Below are 21,264 nucleotides of genomic sequence, written 5' to 3'. Positions count from 1 at the left end.
CTTTTAGAACCTTAGTACATGCACTATCCTAAGTTCAGTTTTTCTGTGGTGCTTGACAACTGAACTATCTGTGTAGATTTTGTAGAGGAGAACATATCTGCAAACTGGTGTGGCTTCCATGTAAGAGTAAGCCTCTTGGATTTTCCCAAGATGTACTGTTAAAATAGTGCCATTCACTTCGTAGGTGGGATCATCTTGTGCCCCTGACACATTGTGAGGTGTGGTGAGAGCAGCACGCCCCTCACCTGAGCCAGCTCCCCTTCTCTCCCAAAGAACTCCCCCTCTGCTGGGCCTTAGGTTGAGGGAGGTGCTGAGGGGAGGGGGCCCTGCTGCTGTGCTTTGTGAAGGCCCATGACCGCCAGCAGGCCTGCTCTTCCGTCTCTGGGTCCTGGCCTGGGTAGAATTGCAGATTATTTCTTTGGACGTTCTTTCGCCTGCTGATGCACTTTGGCTCACTCACTCACTCACTGCCTCCACCGACCAGAAACCCTTCCCGGGAGCAGAGTGCCAAAGCCAAGAGAAGCCCTTGTTCCCTGTCTGGTGCCTGAAGGACAGTGCTCGCGGGCAAGGTCCTCTTTCAGATTGAACTGGACAGAACCGAGGCCTTGTCCTCCACAGTGAGTGATGTTGGGCTGACCCCTTTGTTTACATTTATCTCAGGATCGCTAACTGACATGTTTCTTATTGGGTTGGAGCCTTTTACATTTGGTACTGGCAGTCCGTGGATTTTCAGGATTGTATATAGGGGGTGACTTTACAAAGCAATGAAACAAGCCAAGTAATTTTATTTAGCTATGCCATACGAATGCACTAACCACCAGCACAAACTCCAGGTCACCTGGTGGAAGAGGGTCCCTTCTTGTCCCCACTTAGGCAAGCCTCATCATACCGTGCTGCTCCAAGACCAGCAAGGGCTCTCTCCGAAACCAGTGTTCTTAAGCAGGCTGACGCTGCTAACATCTGTCCCGTGTGTGTCTGTCCTTGTTGGCACAGTGTCCCCCTCGAGTGAAACCTCTGGTTTCCTGAAGCTTTTTGTTCTCTGCAGAGGCTCTGTGCTAACTCTAGCCCACGCGCCAGAAGCCAGAGGGTCGGGGCAGTGAGCAGCTGCTCTTTCTGTATACTGCAGCTGTGCAAGTTGGCCCAGCAGCAGCATTCTTCTTCTGCCTGGTTGTGTGGATGGGGTTGATGTAGCAGGAAACTGTTCTATTTTTTAAAAATAGCTATATTTCCTATTATGTTTTGGATAACTCTATTCCAGGGTAGTCCGATCTATTTGAAAAAAAAAACAAAAAAACAGTATCATTCTGATGTACCATGATGTAAGATTCTCGAGTTCTTCAAGGAAGTATTTATGTCAGGTTGTAAGGAGGCAAGCCTGTAAATTCTCTTTATGTGAGCAGAAGCACAAGAGTGTAGCAACTCAGTGGCCAGGAATTTGGATGCATCTTGGAGGGTTAGGGAAGAGGAAGCCTAACTGTAATCTTTCAAAACGCAAGTCTTGAGTATTGGGGTTTTCTTCCTTAGTGCCAGCTAAGTACCCCCAACCCCTGCCCCCTCTGCATAAGTCTGCCACCTGATCTGCCCCTCTGGCTTATAGCTGCATACATGTTCAAGGGAACAGTACAAACTGTTTAGCGGCAACATGTGTTTCTGTAACACGAATTACAGCAAGTAATGTAGTCAGAGCTTTTCCTAAAGAGCCTTTAGATGGGCTGTTGCACTGGTAGCTGAGACCCTTTGAGGGCTATTTGGAGGGAAACAGAGCACCTGCATCCAGGCATGTTCATAAATAAGGACATTTTATTTATATAATATATAAATATATAAACATATACATAATGACGTTAAGGTACTTAGAATAAAACAACATCCAGCAATGAAGAGAATAGGATTCCCTGTGGACACTGGACTAACCAGTGTTTATAGTGAAAAGATGACCTTCACAGAGTTCCCTACATTTAAATGAAGTTGGCTGGAAGCAGAGTCTGTGTCAGGGGCTGTACTTTAAAATCATCTAGATTTCTCTAGGCAGACATTTCCTTTGACTTTACGGTGATGTTACAAAGAGAAAGAATCTACTGTAACGTCTGCTTATGTTTACCCAGATTCTCTTGTCCTCCAAGGACTGCCTGTGTAATTGAACCTTGTGTCAGAAGCTCAGCGGGGACTGTTTATAGGAACGGTCCTATGGGCTCAAGCCTCGTACTGGTGCCAGTCGGAGGTTTGTTAAATAGCTTAGAAATGACCTCTTTAATCTGACATTACACATGTGAAAGCAGGGACTACTTACCCAAAAATACATAATAAACCTCACGCAAAATTGTGAGGAATCATTCTGATATGAAAGTTCTTTTAAACTCTTAACTTTGGCACACAGTCCCCAGGAACAGTAGTTCTCTCAACTCTGGCATACCTCCTTCAGGAAAGAAAAGGGACCACTAACCTTTTATAATGCATATACTTAAGGTGTCAAAAATGTGTATGTAAATGTACTGTAAGTATACATGCAAGGAAGGAGGGTTAGGAGACCTAAATGTGTGGCAGGGATTGTGGGGAAAACGATCCTTCTATCCCACGTCTTCAAAATATAGCTCCACTGCAAAGTCCTCACGGTAGATATGCCAGGTTTTTTTTTTATGTGGATTATCCAGTTGGTTCCGTGGAAGGTAAAGCCTAGGAAAGAAGAAACATGTTTCAAGCACAGAAGGCCAACCAGGGTTAGTCTTAGTCCCTCTCCTGTGCCTCAGTTGGCACATACAAGTGGAAGGGCTTGGTAACATCTGGGATGGCCAGTGTTGGGGCAGTCAGTAAGGCTGTTTGTAATTCCCCAAATGCTCCTTCTGCCTCAGCTGTCCACTCTACCATAGTGAGTCCTCCCTTAGCCAGTTCACAGAGAGGTCGCACCATCTCCACGCACCGCGGTATCCACAGCTTGCAGCAGCCCAGCGTCCCAAGGAACTCCCTCATGGAGACCGAAGCCTAAGTAAGTGGCGTGGCTCCGACAGAGCTGTGTTTGTATTGCTGACCCCCGATACCCTTTTCCCTGCAGAGTCTGCAAGAGAGCTCTTGTCCCCCACAAGCAAGACCCATAGTCCTCAGCGGCTATTTCTACTATTCCCACTAACTCAGTCCTCCTTCAAGTACTAGAGAACTAGAATTCTAGAGAACTTCCAGACTCAGGAACGAATTTCCAGAGAGGGAAGAAGTTTCCCTGGAATAATCTTCAGTTAATTTATAAAAAAAGATTTCCCAGTTTAGTCACTAGAAAGTCATTTCTAAAATAGAGACTATTGATTTTTTTTTTAAGCTGTCTTCACGGATGTTTACTGTGTCCTCTAACTTCTGCCCTAGATCCAGGTGTGTCAGTCACCTTTAAACTAGCTAAAGCCTTCCTCGAGGATGCTTTCCTTTCTGGCCTAGAATATGGTAGGTGGTCGGTCATCAGAAGATGAACACACATGCTGGACCTGCCCTAGTCGTGGTAATTGAGCAGACTCCTGCTACACTTGCAAGGGGAGGGATTTATCACCACACCTAGATCTGATTAGAATACGTCTCAGCTCCTCTGACACAGTCCTATGGCATGGACTTTGAGGTTAAGGCCACAGTGGTTCTCAACGCTAACCCTATATTTTACATAATGAAGAATGGGGGACTTGAGGATTTCTTGGTTTCTATAAATTGAGGGCAGGAGTACCATTCTGCCTTACACAGATCTTGGAGATTAAGCCATTTCTACTGGATTATATCAGAGCCATACCTTTTGTTTTGTAAAAATGATGTATGGAACCAGAAAAAAAATGGACACTGGTCGTAATACTTGGGTAGGTCCTAAAATTAAAGGAAAAAAAGTTAATTTTCATAGTAAAAATGATACTAAAAACTAATTCCAAAGGGATTAAAATTCCTCCTTTTCCCTCCTTTCTATATATGTTGAACAATTAGAGCCGTTAGACACACAGCACTTAACCTCTATAACCCTCCACTCATGACACAAAGGAGACTTTAAGAAATGGCTTTTTCTTGCCATTCCTATCAAAATTTAAGGAAATGTGTTTTTTTCTATATAAATTAGACAATAGTCCTCCAACCTAGTTTACATCGTGCTGACCAGAGACTGATGCCACTTTATGTCCAAAGACCTCATCCATTTCTACAAGCAGCAGCTGTACTGATAATTGACTGTCAGTATTAATGATAAGAATACCCACACATGAGAGAGTTTTCATCTCATGGCCCTTGAAAATCACAAAATTAAGCAACACTGCCCAGGCCAGTACTTCTTGTAGTGGAGCTCCTGCTTCGGACCACTGACTGAGCGAGTGTTCAGACCGGCTTCAGGGATCAAAGGGGAGCCATCTGATATGGGAACCACCAAGGTCACTTGCTTCCACACAAGTACCATTTCACTACTGAATAGATTTTCCCATAACGGGGAGCAAGCAGGGGATGGAGGAGGGCACAAACTTTAACTTGATCAACACTGTTAGTTGTTGGCAGTTCTGCTTGATGATTTCAATAGGAAAACAAAACCACTGAGGCTTAGAAATTCATGTAAAGAGTAACACTTGTACACTTTGTGACTTCTCAACAGAAGTTACACACTCATGTTCAGAGCAATGACAATGGCAAACATTCTCATTTTTCATAAGGTAAATGTTAGATTAAAAATCCTATTTAAGGGGCACCTGGGTGGCTCAGTGGGTTAAAGCCTCTGCCTTCAGCTCGGGTCATGATCTCAGGGTCCTGGGATGGAGCCCCATATCAGGCTCTCTGCTCAGCAGGGAGCCTGCTTCCCCCCCTCCCTCTCTGCCTACCTCTCTGCCCACTTGTGATCTCTGTCTGTCAAATAAAATTTAAAAAAATACTATTTAACATGAATTATGTATCGGTTCAAAGGAAAGTCAGATCTCCCTCATTTTAAAGTACTTTATAAACTATGGGGAACACTGTGTTTTAAAGATACAAAACAAAAGTGTGATCACCACTCTGCAATAAACATACCTTTGTTTTTTCCTTATTTGAAAATATATGCAAGTTGTATAGAACTTAGAAAAAATGAGCAAGGGGCGCCTGGGTGGCTCAGTTGGTTAAGCCTCTGCCTTCGGCTCAGGTCACGATCCCAGGGTCCTGGGATTGAGCCCCACATAGGGCTCTCTGCTCAGCGGGGTGCCTGCTTCCCCCACTCTCTGTCTACTTGTGATCTCTGTCAAATAAAATCTTTTTTTAAAAATGAGCAAAAATCTCTTATGTTCTTTTTAAAAATTTTGATATAGACCGGCCTTGTTTTTCTCCCCCTCTCTGGCGAAGGGTTGACATCTCCTATCCTGTTCCTTGCCAGGAATTGTAGTAAAGGAAAGCCTAAATCAGAATCACTCAAAAGGCCAGACAAGAATACTGGCATAGGTTGGTTCTGGATGACTCACGGAAGAAGAGAAAAACTGCACTTTGATGTCATCATACAGTGGTGGGCAGTTGGACAGATGGATTGTCACGCTGTCTGTTTCTGCATCATGAAGGATCTGTGAATGATCACACAGAACTCAGAACCATAACCCTAGCTAATGGGTGGATAAATGGTGAAGTCCAGTTGCTTATCGCAGCTTCCTGGATTTATCAAGTACACTTGGTCTCAGAGTGCAGCCATTACACATATAAATAAATGTGAATCATTATTTCTATTAAGTTGCAATGCTGTTTACATTTTTAAAAGGCCAACATGTTTGGAGGGTATGGTACTGCACTGCTGAAAAGTGAAATACTCCCTTTTCCATCAGAATTTAAATGTCACTGTTGAACGTGTGTCATTTGATTTGCAGGTGCCGGGACACACTAAGAAGATCAGTTTCAAACTTGGCATTCACATTCAAAAACATGTGATTGGTCATGTTTATTAAAGAGGCGCTCGCTGATGGTATCATAGGCCTTGTCCATAGCCAACTACTGGATGGAGTGACCAAAGATTGGTCACGTTTCTGGAATGAAGGACTTTGGGGCTATACTGAGTATTTCTTTGTTACTGATTGGCCCTTGCACAATAGTGGTACCCACACTAAGGAGAGTCTGTGCGAAATACCAAAGAAGGTGCAGACTCAGGGGATGCTTCAGGGAGCTACAGACATAAGAAACAATGGTAGAGTGGCATGAATTACATGTCAAGCTGGATAATGAAGACTGTGTGGTTGTGTGTTCTGGGGAGCTTAATGAGAAGCAGAGAGTAAGAAAGTTTCACAGAGGAGCAGAAAAAGAGTTCTGTGTGGTGGATTTGTACACACGAGGAGCTCTGAAAGAGAACGCTGTGCAGACTGGGTGGTGTGGGGGAGGGAGGGGAAAGACATGGAACACATGAAACAGAAATGAGAGTGTTGAGTCCCAAGGGCCAGAAGGCACCCCGTCTACTTGGAATGGAGTCTGTAGGTCAAGTTACTGAAGGAAATAAGCTCAGGTTTCAGGTAGGATAGGGAAATATTTTAAAGCTTCAAGAGCCAGGAAATAAGAAAAATTGTGGAAGCATGGGGGCGGGGCAATTCCTATGTGACAAAGTGGCCTGACAGTTATCACTTATAACAGTGATTATAGCTCACAAAGCAACTTCACATACATTATCTAACCTAATCCTCACAACCCGGGAGATGTGGTCTTTATTTTGCAGATATACTGAGCCAAAGATACTGACTGGCTTTGACTAGAGGCACAGAGTGCATTGTTCTTCTGCTCCACTTACTGCTTTTCAAGTAGGAGCAGAGAAAGACCTGCATATTGCCGGTCTCTCGACACTGTATAGCATGAAGAGAAGGGACAGGTAGGGAGACCACTGTAGAAATCCAGGCAAGAGCAAATGAGGTGCCGGACTGGGCGGTGACAATGGGAACAGAAAGGAATGTAGAGAGTGAGGAGAGATTCCCAAGGTAAAATCAATAGGAAGTGCTGACTGGATGTGGGGGCACGGCCAGGAGAGACTCCAGGATTCTACATCGTGAGGCCTCAGTGAGAGAATTCTGGTGTCACTTGCAGAAGCAGAGGGAAAGCTCATCTGACAAATCTGGATTGACATACACAGTTCCGTCGTTGGGGCAGAAGCTGTCTAGGTAGGTGTCCTGCACCTACCACGTGGGGGCTGCTCATAAGTCTGTGCGAGCGGATGGAAGAAAAAATAATAGTTTGCGGCAGGAGAATGGATGAGCAGAGCCAAGAGTAGAGTATGTGCAGAGATAAGAACAGAAGTCAAGGATCGGGTCTGGGTGTGCGCCTTCCGTGGGACAAAGGGCAAGGAGTGGTGGTGGGGAAGTAATAGGAGAAGAGACACAAACCTGGAGAGAGAATTTGGACGGTTTATATTTCTTAAGAGCTGGTAAATCTTCTTATTGCTTTAGGATAGTCCAAGGTAATTCAACATTTAAAAAAACAGACTACCAGGTCCCATCGCTTAGGGGAAAGAGGTATATATGTCCCCTTCCGGCCACTCTTGAGTTACTTCTCTCAGTGCAGTCCCATAGGATATCGGAGGCAGAGTCACTTGGGACACTAAACATGCTGGTTTGACATTGAGATTTGAAACAAACACCAGAATTTCCAGTTTGCATGCTATCTCTTACCTGACAGTTTTTGGAAGCAGAGCCGAAAAAGATGATCTGCCTCTGCATTACTATTTGTACTTTGAGATCAGTGCCATTGCCTTTTCCTACACCTGAAGGAAATAAAGTTAGGCTCATTAGAACAAAGAGCAAAATGTCTCATCGATTAACATTATGGATTAAAGAGAAAATTATGACAGCTAACAGTGTGTCAGTAGTGAATCATCTGGGTCTTGCTTGGATTCCGTCTTTAAAAGACAAATCTTTAAGCCCAACTTTGTCTCCTAAAGTTCAATTTATAAGGCTGGAGGTGTGTGTGTGGGGGAAGACATATACTTTAGCTTCTAAGACAGAACTTCATTTCTTCACCTTTCTAGAAAAAAATCAGGTAGGTAACTTGCCACCTTTCCTGCTAGTGTGTTGCTTGCTTCAGACATCCGACAATGGGTCTTAAACTGTCTAATTTCCTCTTACCCTCATCTGGAGTTAGATATTAGACTGCTGCATCCAAATATTCTGGTGGCACTCATGATACATCTATAGACAAATGGTTTCTTGCTCTCTATTCGATTCAGACGAACCCTTTTTTTAGGAGTTCTTAAAGGCTGGTTTCTCAAGCTTTCAATTAATTCTAACTGCTTTTCTTTTCATGAGGAATGTCACAAATATGCATAGAAGTAAAGGTTCAGAACTAAAAAAATATTCTAACAGAGTCATATGTTAATCATTCTTGATGTTCAGATTCTATTTGCATCGTAGGACCACATTATGAATTTGCATTAAGCATCATCATGTCTGAGCCTTACTTCCTCCACCCCATGCCATCCTATCCCATTGCAGTTGCAGAACTCCTTTGCAGAACTGATGTTGACCAGAGATTAGTGAAAATGTAGAACTAAATTAATACAAACCCTTACCACATGACAGGAAAGGGCACTGATTTACAAGCTTAATTCCCACACATTTAAACCTCTTAAAGCATATTTCTATAATATAAAAGGTAAAAAAGACATGAGGTGAAGAGTCTGGCTCACCTACTCCCACCTGTTTATTTGTCCAGCTCCAAATGGAGAATATTTTTGTGCACATATAATCAAAAAGGAATACTCTCCCTGAGTATTTTTATATATGTACATAGCACAAATATGAATACATATTATTCCCCACTTCTGTGTTACAGGAATTGTTGCATACCACAGCACTGTTCTGTGCCTTTCATTTTTTAAAAATGTTTTTAATTTTTTATTTTTTATAAACATATATTTTTATCCTCAGGGGTACAGGTCTGTGAATCACCAGGTTTACACACTTCACAGCACTCACCAAAGCACATACCCTCCCCAATGTCCATAATCCCACCCCCTTCTCCCAAACCCCTCCCCCCAGCAACCCTCAGTTTGTTTTGTGAGATTAAGAGTCACTTATGGTTTGTCTCCCTCCCAATCCCATCTTGTTTCATTTATTCTTGCATTTTTAAAATACATGTCAAAAATCTTATTTGACTCATCAATTAATCAAAAACCAGTAAAATGTTACAGCTGATGCAAAATTAACTACAAGCCACTGTGCAAAACAGTAGGGAGTTTCCTCACTAAATTAGAAAGAGAATTAGTGTATAGTCCAGTAATTTTGCTACTAGGTATTTACCTAAAGAATATTAAGCACCAATTTGAAGAGATATATACACCCTTATGTTTATTGCAGCATTATTTACAATAGCCAATACATGGAGGCAATCCAAGTGTGTACTGAGAGACGAATAGGTAAGGAAAATGTAGTGAAGATGTATTTATACAGGTATACACATACACAACGGAACATTGTTCAGCTGTCATTAAAAAAAAAAAATCTTGCCATTTGCAACAGTGTGGATGGACCTGTAGGGATGCTAAGTGAAACAGAGAAACAAATATATTTCAATCATGTGGGATTTAAAAATAAAAATGAAAGAAGAAAAGAAGACAAAAAATCAGACCCTTCAATACAGAGAACAAACTGATGGCTGCCATAAGGGAGGTGGGTAGGGGATGGGTGCAATAAAGAGGAATAAAGAGTACGCTTATCATTTTAAAAATTAACATATATGTATTATTTGTTTCAGGGGCACAGGTATGTGAATTATCAGTCTTACACGATTCACAGCACTCGCCATAGCACATACCCTCCTCAATGTCCATAAATGTTTTTTTAAAGATTTTATCTGTTGATTTGAGAGAGACAGAGAAAAAAAGCATGAGTAAGGGAGAGGCAGAGGAAGAAGGAGGCTCCCCGCTGAGCAGGGAACCTGACACAGGGCTCTATCCCAGGACTCTGGGATCAGGACCTGAGCCAAAGGCAGACACTTAACAGACTGAGTCACCCAGGTGACCCATGAGAGTTTACTTATCTTGATGATAATATACTTATCTTGGTGAACACTGAGTAATGTATAAAATTACTGAATCATTATATTGTACACCTGGAGCTAATATAAACGAACGTATGTTATACTTCAATTAAAAAAAATACTGCGCATCTATTGGGAAATAAAGATTGATGACATGAGTTTATAAACAGATATAAAATGGCTTAATCAGTCGCCTGGGTGGCTCAGTTGGTTAAGTGACTGCCTTTGGTTCAGGCCATGATCCCGGAGTCCAGGGACTGAGTACTGCTTTAGGCTCCCTGCTCAGCGGGGAGTCTGCTTCTCCCTCTGACCTTCCCCCCCTCATGCTCTCTCTCTCTCTCTCATTCTCTCTCTCCGAAATAAATACATAAAATCTTTAAAAATGGTTTAATAATCAGTTTCTTTCCACTAGATACAACTAACTTGTATTTTTTATGTACAAAAATTATTTACAGTATTATTACTTTTCTACAACTTATAGAGTTATAAAGAGCTTAAAGACCATGAGAGGTAGAGATAATCCCACAAGGGTGCACAAGTCAAAACACTGCTCACTGCAAATTCTTTCACCCTTTTTTCTGACAGTCTCCCTATCCCCATTCTGTTTTGATCTTAACAACCTCAAAGGAAGATTATTCTTACTCCAAAAGAAGGCTGGTGTCTCTAACACTGAGTCACAAAGAAATAGGAAATCTTAACAGACCAATTACTAGTAATGAAACTGAATCAGTCATCAAATAACTCCCGACAAACTAAAGCTCAGGACCAGATAGAATCACAGGTGAAGTCGGCTACACATTAAAGAAGAGTTAATACCTATTCTCCCGCAACTATCCCAAAAATTAGAAGGTGAAGGAAAACTTCCAAATATATTCTATAAGGTCAGCATTACCCATACCAAGACCAGACTAAAGTCACAATTAATGAAACAACAAACAAATAAATAAAACTACAGGCCAATATTCCCCCATGAACTTAGATAGATATAAAAATCCTCAACAAAATATTAGCAAAGTACATTCAACAATAAAAAGATCATTTGCCACGATCAGTGGGATTTATTTTGGGAATGCAAGCATGGTTCAATATTTTCAAATCAGCCAACATGGTACACCGCATTAGCAAGAGGAGGATAAAAATTATATGATGGTTGTTTTTTTTGTTGTTGCTGCTGGGAAGATGGCAGAGTAGGAGGATCCTGTGCTAACCTTGTCCCCTACACACACACCAAGATAACCGCCACATCAAGTGCAACAAACTCTGAAAAGGACCCAAAGACTGGCAGAACAGACTTTCCACAGTAGAGAGGAGGCCACATCGAAAAGGTAGGTGAGGTGAAGACACAGTTGAGAACCAACCCCCCTGTAAGACTGTCCATGAAGAGGAGGGACCCCCAAGCATGGAGAAGCAAGAGGCTCAGACCACAGAGCAGGCACAGGAGACCTGCACTGAGAAGACAAGTCCCTATAACATTTGGCTTTTGAAAACTAGTTGGGCTTAATAGGTTTTGAGGACCAGCAGGGCTCAACTCTGGGCACTTTATTTATTTACTTGAGTATAATTAACATAAGTGTTGTTTATTAGTTTTAGTTTCAAGGGTATTTATTAGTATTAGTTCCAGGTATACAGTATAAGGATTCAACAATTCTATACAATCAAGGTCAGTGTACTATTCATCATCTTTATCTATTTCACCAATCCCCTACCCTACTTAACTTCTGGCAACTCATTTCTTCTCTGTATTTAAGACTCTTGTTTGTCTTTTTCTTTGTTGTTTCTTAAATTACTTATGTGCATGGAATCATATGGTACTTGTCTTTCTATGATTGACTTATGCATTTAACAATATACCCACTAGATTCATTCATGTTGTTCAAAAAACAAGATTTCATTCCTTTTTTACGACTGAGTAATATTCCATTATACTTATGTGGATATGCACCTTCTCTTTATGCATTTATCCATCAGTGGACACTTGAGTTGCTTCCATATACTGGCTATTGTAAATAATGGTGCAATAAACATAGGGGATATATATAGCTTTTGAAATTAGTGTTTCCATATTCTTTGGGTAAATACCCAGTAATGGAATTACTGGGTCATATGGTAATTCTACTTTTTTTTTTTTTTTTTTTTTTTTTTACTTTTCTTTTTTTTTTTTTTTTTTTTTTAATTATTAATTTTTTTATTTTTTATAAACATATATTTTTTATATACATATATTTTTATCCCCAGGTCTGTGAATCACCAGGTTTACACACTTCACAGCACTCACCAAATCACATACCCTCCCCAATGTCCATAATCCCACCCCCTTCTCCCCAACCCCCTCCCCCCGGCAACCCTCAGTTTGTTTTGTGAGATTAAGAGTCACTTATGGTTTGTCTCCCTCCCAATCCCATCTTGTTTCATTTATTCTTCTACCCACTTAATTCTACTTTTATCTTCGTAAGGAAACTCCATAGTATTGCCCACAGTGCTTTCACCTCTATGTCTACTGCAGCATTACCTACAATAGCCAAGACGTGGAAGTACTCAAGTGTCCATCGATAGATGAATAAAGAGGTGGTGTGTACATAGAATGGAATATTATTCACCCTAAAAAAGAATGAGATTTTTGCCACTTGTGACAACATGGATGGACCTACAGGGTATTATGCTAAGTGAAATAAGCCAGACCAGAAAAGGACAAATACAAAAAGTCGTTTTCCTTATATGTGGAATCTAAAAAATAAAACAAACAAAAATGAACAAACAAAAAGTAGAACCTGATCTGTAAACACAGAGAACAAACTGATGATTGCCAGAGGGGAGGAAAGTGGGGAGAGGCACAAAACAGATGAAGGAGAGTGGGAGATATAGGCTTCCAGTCATAGAATGAGTACAGTAAGTCTTGGGGGATAAAAGGTACAGGAAACATAGTGAGTGACATAGTGAGTGTCACTCAAATAGTGTTGTATGGTAAGGGATGGTAGCTACACTTGTGAGCATAACATAATGTATATACTTGTCAAATCACTAGTTTATGTATCTAAAATGAATGTAACATTTTAAAAAAAGATTTTATTTATTTGACAGAGATCACAAGTAGGCAGAGAGGCAGGCAGAGAGAGAGGGGGAAGCAGGCTCCCTGCTAAACCAAAAGCCAGATGCTGGGCTCAATCCCAGGACACTGAGATCATGACCTGACCCGAAGACAGAGGCTTAACCAACTGAGCCACCCAGCCACCCCTAAAATGAATGCAACATTTTCTGTCAAGTATATTTCAATAGAGAAAATGTTTATAAAAGTAAGGGGGAGAAAACGTCTAGAAGTCCAAGAATCGTTACTATAAAAGAATGACAACAAAAGCGGAAGAAAGCCACTGCTGCTAGAGCTGATTTATGGAGAGAGAGGTGGGGAATAAAATTGGAGAAGTGGATGAGGGGGGCTGGACAGGTGTGATGAGACATGCCAGATACATTTTTGTTCAAGTCAACTTCACAGAGATCTACTGAGCTCCAACTGTGTGTCAGGATCTGGGGGATTCAAAGACGAATGAATAATGGTCTCTGTCCTCTTGCAATTTGCAACACAGTAAATCACCTGACAGAGACCAAGGAGATACAGTGTTATAAATATGACACCTCAGTATAAGGAAATGCATGATCACAGGTTGAGTTCTCCCGGAAGTGGACCCTAAACCAACACTCCGGGTACTAGTGATTTATGAAGGAAGTGCTCCTAGGAGGAATTTCTTCATAAGAGCCAATGAAGGGTGGGATTCAGCAGATTCAGCTTGATCTATGGGGAATTCTTTGGTGTAAATTATACTGCAGAGTTTGCCACACTTGGAAGCAAAGGAGTTGAGTTTTTGTACAGCTGCTAGTCATTACATATGGGCTGCCCAACAGGGTGGTGACACTCTCAGGGATTTGGGGCTCTAAATAAATGAGTTGGCTCCAGTAGTAATTCTCCAAGGATTATAGTAAAGGGGGTGGAGATTGGGTGGAGAATCACAGAGCTGGTTGAAGGGGTCCAGTGGGATCGTGATGGGGCACCAAGAGTGTCCAACCCCAAAGGCTAACAGAACTTCTTAGCCTAGAGGGTTCAGTTTTTCTTGGGCAAGCTAACAATGCGATAAGAGGATAATAAGTAAAATATATATATATAAAAAGAAAAATGCTGGTGTCATTAGCTTTGGCCTGATTATTTACATGGGTGCAGAAAGACTGGTAACTTACCATGTAGTCCTTCTGAAGTTGGCTCTGAAGTCTGGACACACAAATGTACTGAACAGCTGCTAAGATTACAACTTTGTCTGGAAGTCTCCATGAGACTTCCATCTCAACCTGGACTTTTAGAATCTATTTGTTAGCCTGAGACTAGCAAACCAAACCCATGAAACCCTCTCCCAGTTTTCCTCTGCAGTACTTATACATTTGGGTTAGCTCCTCTGTTCTGTATCTCTGCACCTTCCAGTTTTAACTAAACAATGTTTCTGCAGTTTATATGAAACATAAAATATTAGCAGAGAAGTCACAGTCTTAGGGTATAACATCAGACTGAGAAACATATGAAATTCCAGAACTTATTAAAAATATTTTTAAGCTTAGAATTTTGAGAAACAATTCCCATTCTCACTATTCATGTTAGGAAAATACATTAAAATTCCACTGGACCAAATGCCTATTTGTCTGTCTGGAATGGTTAATACTCATGGGGGTCTGTATAGATACCGTTGGTCCCATTGTTAACAAAGAAGAAACTGAAGCAGAGCATACACTCAACGCAATTCTGGCTCTCCTACCACTGAGTTGGTTTTATGGTTGCATTTATATTTCTCGGTGTGAGAAATTGCTCCAGTGGCTAACCATGTTGTTCTTCTTGGTCTAGAATAAAGTGGCCAACTCTTTTTGCAGGACCCCACTGAATGTGGGAAGGGAACAGAGCAAAACTGCTGTCCCCTACCTTCTGACACCTGTTGGACAAGCCTGGCTCTGCCTGAGGAGGTGTGGCAACACCTGGAATTCTGAGTGAGGTCAGCCATTAGGACCACGACAACTCTCTCCCTCCTAATTCACACACAGTGAAGGAAACGGTCATCATGGACTCTCTAGAGGACTTTGCAGTCTGCAAAGCCTTTTCACCAACAGTTGCTAATTTGTATACACAAGCAGCCTTTTGCCCGAATGGGCCGTGTTTCAAGGGTCTGCCTGCACAATGCTTGTTTGGAAACCTAGACAAAATTTCCCACAGAAACAATCCTCCTGGGTTGACATTGGTTTTCACAAGCCGGAAACCGATGCAATCCAACTGTGGTAATCCACTGAAATTCCTCACCACCACCTCTGTGTGTGTGGTGGGGAGGAAGGGATATAGAAACAATTTGAAAAAAAGCATTTTATACTTTAACTGTAATTTTTTTTACTATGCCCGATACACACACACACACACACACACACACACACACACACACACACACACACATATATTTAAATGATTCTTTTATTTCTAAATAATTAGGCGAAATGTTAAAAAAATATCTATATCTAGCTCTTATTTTTTGGAACTCCCCAGAAGGCTAAAAATACAAGCCTGTTGGGATGCATACCAGTGCTCCAGCACCATACTACTCATGAGGGACCCGGCATCTCCGCACGGGCCATGGTTTAACTTTGGGGAGCCAGAGCATCGCTCCCTACTGCACCTCAGGCAGTGAGAGTGAAGCCCCAGCCCACCCCCACTGAGGTGGCCCTGTTCTGCTGCCTCCCCTGTGAGCTGTGCAGGAAGCGGGGTGGTTGATGGAGAATTAAAGACTTGAGGATGGTTCTCCCCCTCCCCTTCTCCTTCATTTCTTAAGTCCCAGAGATGGAAGATCTAATTTTCCTGCCTCCCTGCATGATGATAGATCCCAGTCCCTCTCCTGACATTCTAGAAGCATGAGAACAGTCAGCTCTTTTAAAAATTGATCAGGATTTTTACTCCTGGTAATAAGTAATAGAAGCTAGGAGGCTGAAAGATGCCCCCCTCCCCCCACCACCCTGAGTCCAGGTTTCTCCCAACCCCCTTTCTGTGTTTACATAGATTCTAGTAAGGAAGACCTGGGTGGTGCTCCTTAGGAAGCTATCCTTGACCTTGACCCTCAGCTGGCAGGGTCCAGTCTGTGTGTGCCCCAACACTGTGGTCAGCTCTTTATATCCATGCGCACTCATTCCTCTCCTTCCTGAGGGCAGAGAAACACTGGCAGGGGGCTTGCCCAAAGCAGGCACTTGGTAGTTATTTCTAAAAGAAAATTTGTGGCAACAAATTTCATTTGTTGTTTGGGTATTGAAGACAACTTTATGTATTTAAGACATATCAAGACCTCTCGAGTTGCTGGGGATGAGGGGACTAACAGTGCAGGAGGGAGGGGAGAGGGAGAGACCAGGATGATGAGAGGGAAAAGAAGGTTTCTGAAAGGCTCATGTGAGCAAATGGTAAAGGGCTGCCAGATGAACCCTGAACTAGAGGTGGACATGAGGAAGAGGTGGTCTCCAGGGCTCATGAGCCCTTCCTCTCTTCTCCATCAGGGTCCAATTCTTAAAAGCTCACCCTGCGCTGAAGCCAAGGCAGCAGTGAGAATAGAAGACAAAAGGGGATGAAGCCCCCACAAACTGGTGAATAGAGGGCATCTAAGGACTTCTGGGCTCTTCCACCAGGAGGGGTTACATGTGAGAATGCATAAAAGGACAGCCATGGGTTGGGATTGTTGGTACACACATGGGAGCAACCATCCCACGCCTCAAGAGTCAGAACATTTCCCCACTGGACAACTCATCAATGACACATAAATCACTTACCATGAATTGAATGAATAACAATTTTTTCAATCTTGACTGTTTTTCTTGGAGGGAGAGTCATGTTGTAGATATTTTTCACATCTGCAAAATATCCAACGTATCTACTCTGCAAAACAACAGAAGACTCAATTTAAGTGGAGGCGAAAAGTCTATCCTCAGCATTCCTGATTTTGTTCTTGTTTTTATTTTTACATAGAATTTAGGGAGAATCATTAATTAAAGAAACATTTTTTGAATGCCATGATATGACTAGGCATGCTTATGTTTGCTGCCTCATGAGTGAATATCTCCCTTAGAAGAAAAATTCTGAACTTTGTGCTGTGGGGAAGGAACAAGAAGGGAGGCACATGTGGCTCCTATAGGCCACTTTCGACTGCAAGGACACCTAACCAGACCCAGGGAAAGCGCTACAACCTTTCAACAAGACGTAGTTAATACGACTGTGGAAAATCTCACTCTGGGTGTGAAGGCTTAACTGTGACTAAGTTCAAGGAAGGTCTGTGCTCTGGCAGAGAGTAGCCTCCTCATCACGAAAGGATTTGAGCTCCACACACTGCTAACGAAGATACATATGCTCTTGTCCCTGCGGCCAGCTTGAGTGTATTTTTTAAAGATTTACTTATATGAGAGAGTGTGTGTGCATTAGAGAGACCAAGAGCATGGAGAGGAGCAGAAGGAGAGGGAGAAGCAGACTCCCCAGTGAGCAGGGAGCCCCAGGGTCATGACCCAAGCTGAAGGCAAACACTCAACTGACTGAGCCACCCACATGCCCCAGAAATTGGATATTATTAAGGTATCATTAAGGTATATACTTTTAAAAGATTTTATTTATTCATTTGACAGACAGAGATCACAAGGAGGCAGAGAGGCAGGCAGAGAGAGAGAGAGGAAGCGAAGCAGGTTTCCTGCAGGTTTCCTGCAGAGGCCTTAACACACTGAGCCACCCAGGTGCCCCAAGGTATGATATTTTTGTTTTTACTTTTTAAAGATTTATTTATTTGTTTTAGAGGGGCAGAGGGGTGGAAGTAGAGGGAGAGAGAGAATCTCAAGCAGACTTCCCCATTGAATGTAGAGCCCATTGCAGGGCTTGATCTCATGACCCAAGATTATGACCTTGAACTGAAATTAAGAGTTAGATTCTTAACCCACTGAGACACCCAGGTGCCCCTTAATATATAATGTTTTTAGATATGATCAATGGTGTTATGGTATTTTTACCCTCGAGAGTCTATGTGAATGTCACACTAAAATACTTGTGAGATAAAATGACCTGATGACTGGGATTTCCTCCACAGCCATCTGGGTTCTGTGGAGAAGGGGTGTGTGTGTGTGTGCATGTGAGAAGAGTGGGGAGGGAATGAATGCAACGTGATAAAATGATGGTTGAAGTGGTGCGAGGACTATATGGGGATTTATTATAGGATTGTCTCAGCTTTTTATGTTTGAAATTATTCACCATAAAATATTTGTTAAAGGATAAAACGGTAACTGCATATATTTCACATGGATTTTCTGAGTATTAAATGAGATAATATATGTCAAAGTATAATAGTGTCTGGAATAGGTTTGGTAAGATGTTAATTTCCCCTTTTTCTTTCAAAATACGGGAGCCCCCTCTTGTCTCTTTCTTTGATTCTCTCTCTCTCTCTCTCTCTCACACACACACACACACACACACACACGAGATGTTCTGCAAGAGGTGAATGGCCCAAGTAGGGGTTTGTGAAAGACTCATTTCCTCTCAGAGAAATCAAAGACTAGTGGTTTTTTTATAATCTTCGAGTCTGGAATCTTAGAAATTAGACCTTTCTACTTTGGGAAGGAATCAACTCTTGAACTCCGTAAGCAGTGACCAATGTTAAATGGAGAGCAGGATTCCCCAGGCCAGGGTGTGTGTGTGGGGGGGGTGGTACTCATAGACATGGCTCTCTGGCCCTGGGAGGGATCCAGGCCTGTTACAGGCACCGGAGTGGAGCGGCCCGATCACGCGAGGAAAAGAGTGCACAGTGAAACCAAATAATGGGTGCTGAACTCCCCCAAAGGTCCCCCCTTTTAAGAATAACAACTTACCTGAGAAGGGGTTTCAACTCCCTGAAATTTACTACTGGTGCTTTTATCTGTTCGCCGTTCTCCAAAATAAAAAAGGCTCTCCTACGGAAAAGGGGGCAAGACAGTCATGGCTCATATGCCCTTTCTTTTCCTGTGGAAGGCATTCTTAAAGGTTCTAATGGCACATTATTTCCTTAAGTCTGAAGCCTTTAGGCAGAGTTTACTCAAACTAAATTTAACAACAACAAAAAGTCGTATCAAGGCTTTTTGCACAAACACGTACTCGCATACAACTGAAAACATAGTTTCACAAAACAATACTTACCTTTTGATATTTTCTATTCGAATCTAGTCCATTTTATTTTTAAAAACGCTAGTCACAACCCAACAAGTTGACTTTACAATTCACTGAAAGATTGGACCCACTTTGGAAAACACTGGGGAAGAGCCTCCATTTTCCTAACCTGTGTGTCTCAAATTAGGAATAAAGCAGATGGTGGCACCAGAGGGTGGGACACTGGAGACAACCCGAAGTTTCTCCTCTCAGACTGCTGGCCAAGTGGGGAGCAGAGCTGCTGGCCATGCCCATTCAGTGGGAACATCTCAGCACAATCATGGCAGTAATAAGACTGAGAACCCCACTTTAAGAACAGGAAATAGCTCACCCTGTCTCTGCAGAAATTTTCAGAGGGCCCAGCCTCCAATAGATCCCATAGATATTGACTATGAAAGGTTAATAACATCAAGGAGAGATTTTGTTCTGCGTTGGAAAATGTACCTTTCACCTACCTGGTGCTTCTAGGTATGTTGGACATCCTTTGGAGAACCTACCAAACCAATCTTGATATTATTCTTGTGAGGAAGGAGACCGTCCCCTAACTGGGGGCATAAGAATGGGGCTGGGAGCAACTGAGCTGTAGGAAGCATTATGACTGTGGAGTTGTTTTACACTTGGACAGCTTGACTTTACAACCCCCCCCCCTTTAATCCTGTCCCTAATAGACCCTACCTTTATTTAAAATGTTGGTATTATTGTAGACATCATGGATTTTTTTCATTAATCTTAATTTTAAACATACTGCATTCGATTATTTCTCTTAATTACTGAAAATGTTGGCATTCCCTTAAATTTTGTGCCTGACCTCACCCTAGCCCTGGCCCAGACTAAGAGGCACCTAAGAGGTCAGTTACTAACCAGTGAAAATTAAACTAGGAAATATGGTATATTAACTAACTAGAATGTAAAGAAAATTTTGGGAAAAAAAATAAACAAGGACAAATCAAAACGAGGCTTTCTAATAAGTGGATCTCTAATCACAACTTCATTAAGTACCACGACTCAAAGAACCATCTTAACATCCTACCAGTGAGGTTTCAGAACTATCAGATTCAATCAGCACAAGATCATCTGTGGTAACAGCTTTCCTACCTCTGCAGTTGTAAATATTCCACTGGCAATAAGGTAGGCACAAATCATCGTTCCAGTTCGTCCTGCAAAAGAAAAGAAGTTAGTCCATGAACAACCTGTTCATGGCAGTATTTGGTATAAAGATGCTGTCCGAAATATTCAAAGAGCTCATTTGGGATCGATTTTCTTTCCCTCTGAAAGGGCTTATTCAAAAGATTTCAATTCAGGAATAGCCAAAGCTGTTTCATTGCTCTGAGGTTGTATCTAGAATTCTGTCCTGTGTGCCCAAAGGCACGTGCGCACGTGTATGCTGTTCTCGAATCCCTGCTGCTGGGGACTGCAGTAACGGGCAGAGCCATTGAGGTCTCCTCTAGGACCCTAGAGCTAAAGAGCTACTTACCAGTTAAGAACTAATTACACACCCTGTTTTTCCAACTAACATAAATAAAAATACCTATAAAAGATAAAACATGATCAGAACCCAAAACATGACATAGCATTTATAACACCCATTTTTTCCTTCTATTTTTGAGTCTTTAAGTGTGTTATGAAACATACATGAAAGTAAACAGAAGAGTATAACAAACCCTATAATATCTGTTTCCCAGAGTATATTATATTGTTGTCCTCGTTTCACTCCTCTTCCTTCCTTCCATGTTTTTCTTCCTCTCTTCTTCCACAGAATTTCATTTTTTAAACTTTTTTAAGTATGATCCACACCCAGAACAGAGCCCAGTGGAGGGCTTGAACTCATGACCCTGAACCAACTGAGTGACCCAGGCACTCCCTATAGCATTTTAAAGCAAACCCTTGATTTCATGTTATTTCATCCTCAAAACTTTTGTTTTACTCTAAATTATATTTTTGCCCTGCTATACAAAATTTGATTTAAAAAATACAGTGTGTCTTTTATTTCTACACTTATCTGTAGCTTTTGTCTTAGCCAGTGTATGCTGAACTTACTTTGTGTAATTTCAAGCTTACCCTTTTAACTTTAGATATATATTACTTCCTATTCTTTTTTT

The 21,264-nt window shown here is 41.8% G+C and overlaps 1 protein-coding gene across 1 annotated transcript in view; it reads right to left on the bottom strand.

Moving 5' to 3' along the window:
* Positions 1-2,444: 2,444 nt before the first annotated feature.
* The window catches only part of LOC131814151 (phosphatidylinositol 3,4,5-trisphosphate 3-phosphatase TPTE2-like), a 113,163-nt gene continuing 94,343 nt past the window's right edge, over positions 2,445-21,264 (bottom strand). The window contains exons 24-30 of the mRNA XM_059144888.1: positions 20,261-20,322; positions 18,853-18,933; positions 16,783-16,888; positions 7,596-7,687; positions 5,427-5,522; positions 3,761-3,831; positions 2,445-2,673 (exon numbers count right to left, since the gene is read on the bottom strand). Of these exons, the coding sequence (XP_059000871.1) occupies positions 2,568-2,673; positions 3,761-3,831; positions 5,427-5,522; positions 7,596-7,687; positions 16,783-16,888; positions 18,853-18,933; positions 20,261-20,322 (614 nt within the window). The 3' untranslated portion in view covers positions 2,445-2,567. The remainder of the gene's footprint in view (positions 2,674-3,760; positions 3,832-5,426; positions 5,523-7,595; positions 7,688-16,782; positions 16,889-18,852; positions 18,934-20,260; positions 20,323-21,264) is intronic.

Source organism: Mustela lutreola, chromosome 13 (assembly GCF_030435805.1).
Source record: "Mustela lutreola isolate mMusLut2 chromosome 13, mMusLut2.pri, whole genome shotgun sequence".
In the NCBI taxonomy this organism is placed as follows: domain Eukaryota; kingdom Metazoa; phylum Chordata; class Mammalia; order Carnivora; family Mustelidae; genus Mustela; species Mustela lutreola.
The sequence above is the reverse complement of the archived record's forward strand: the minus strand, read 5'-3'. Positions and strand labels throughout refer to the sequence as shown.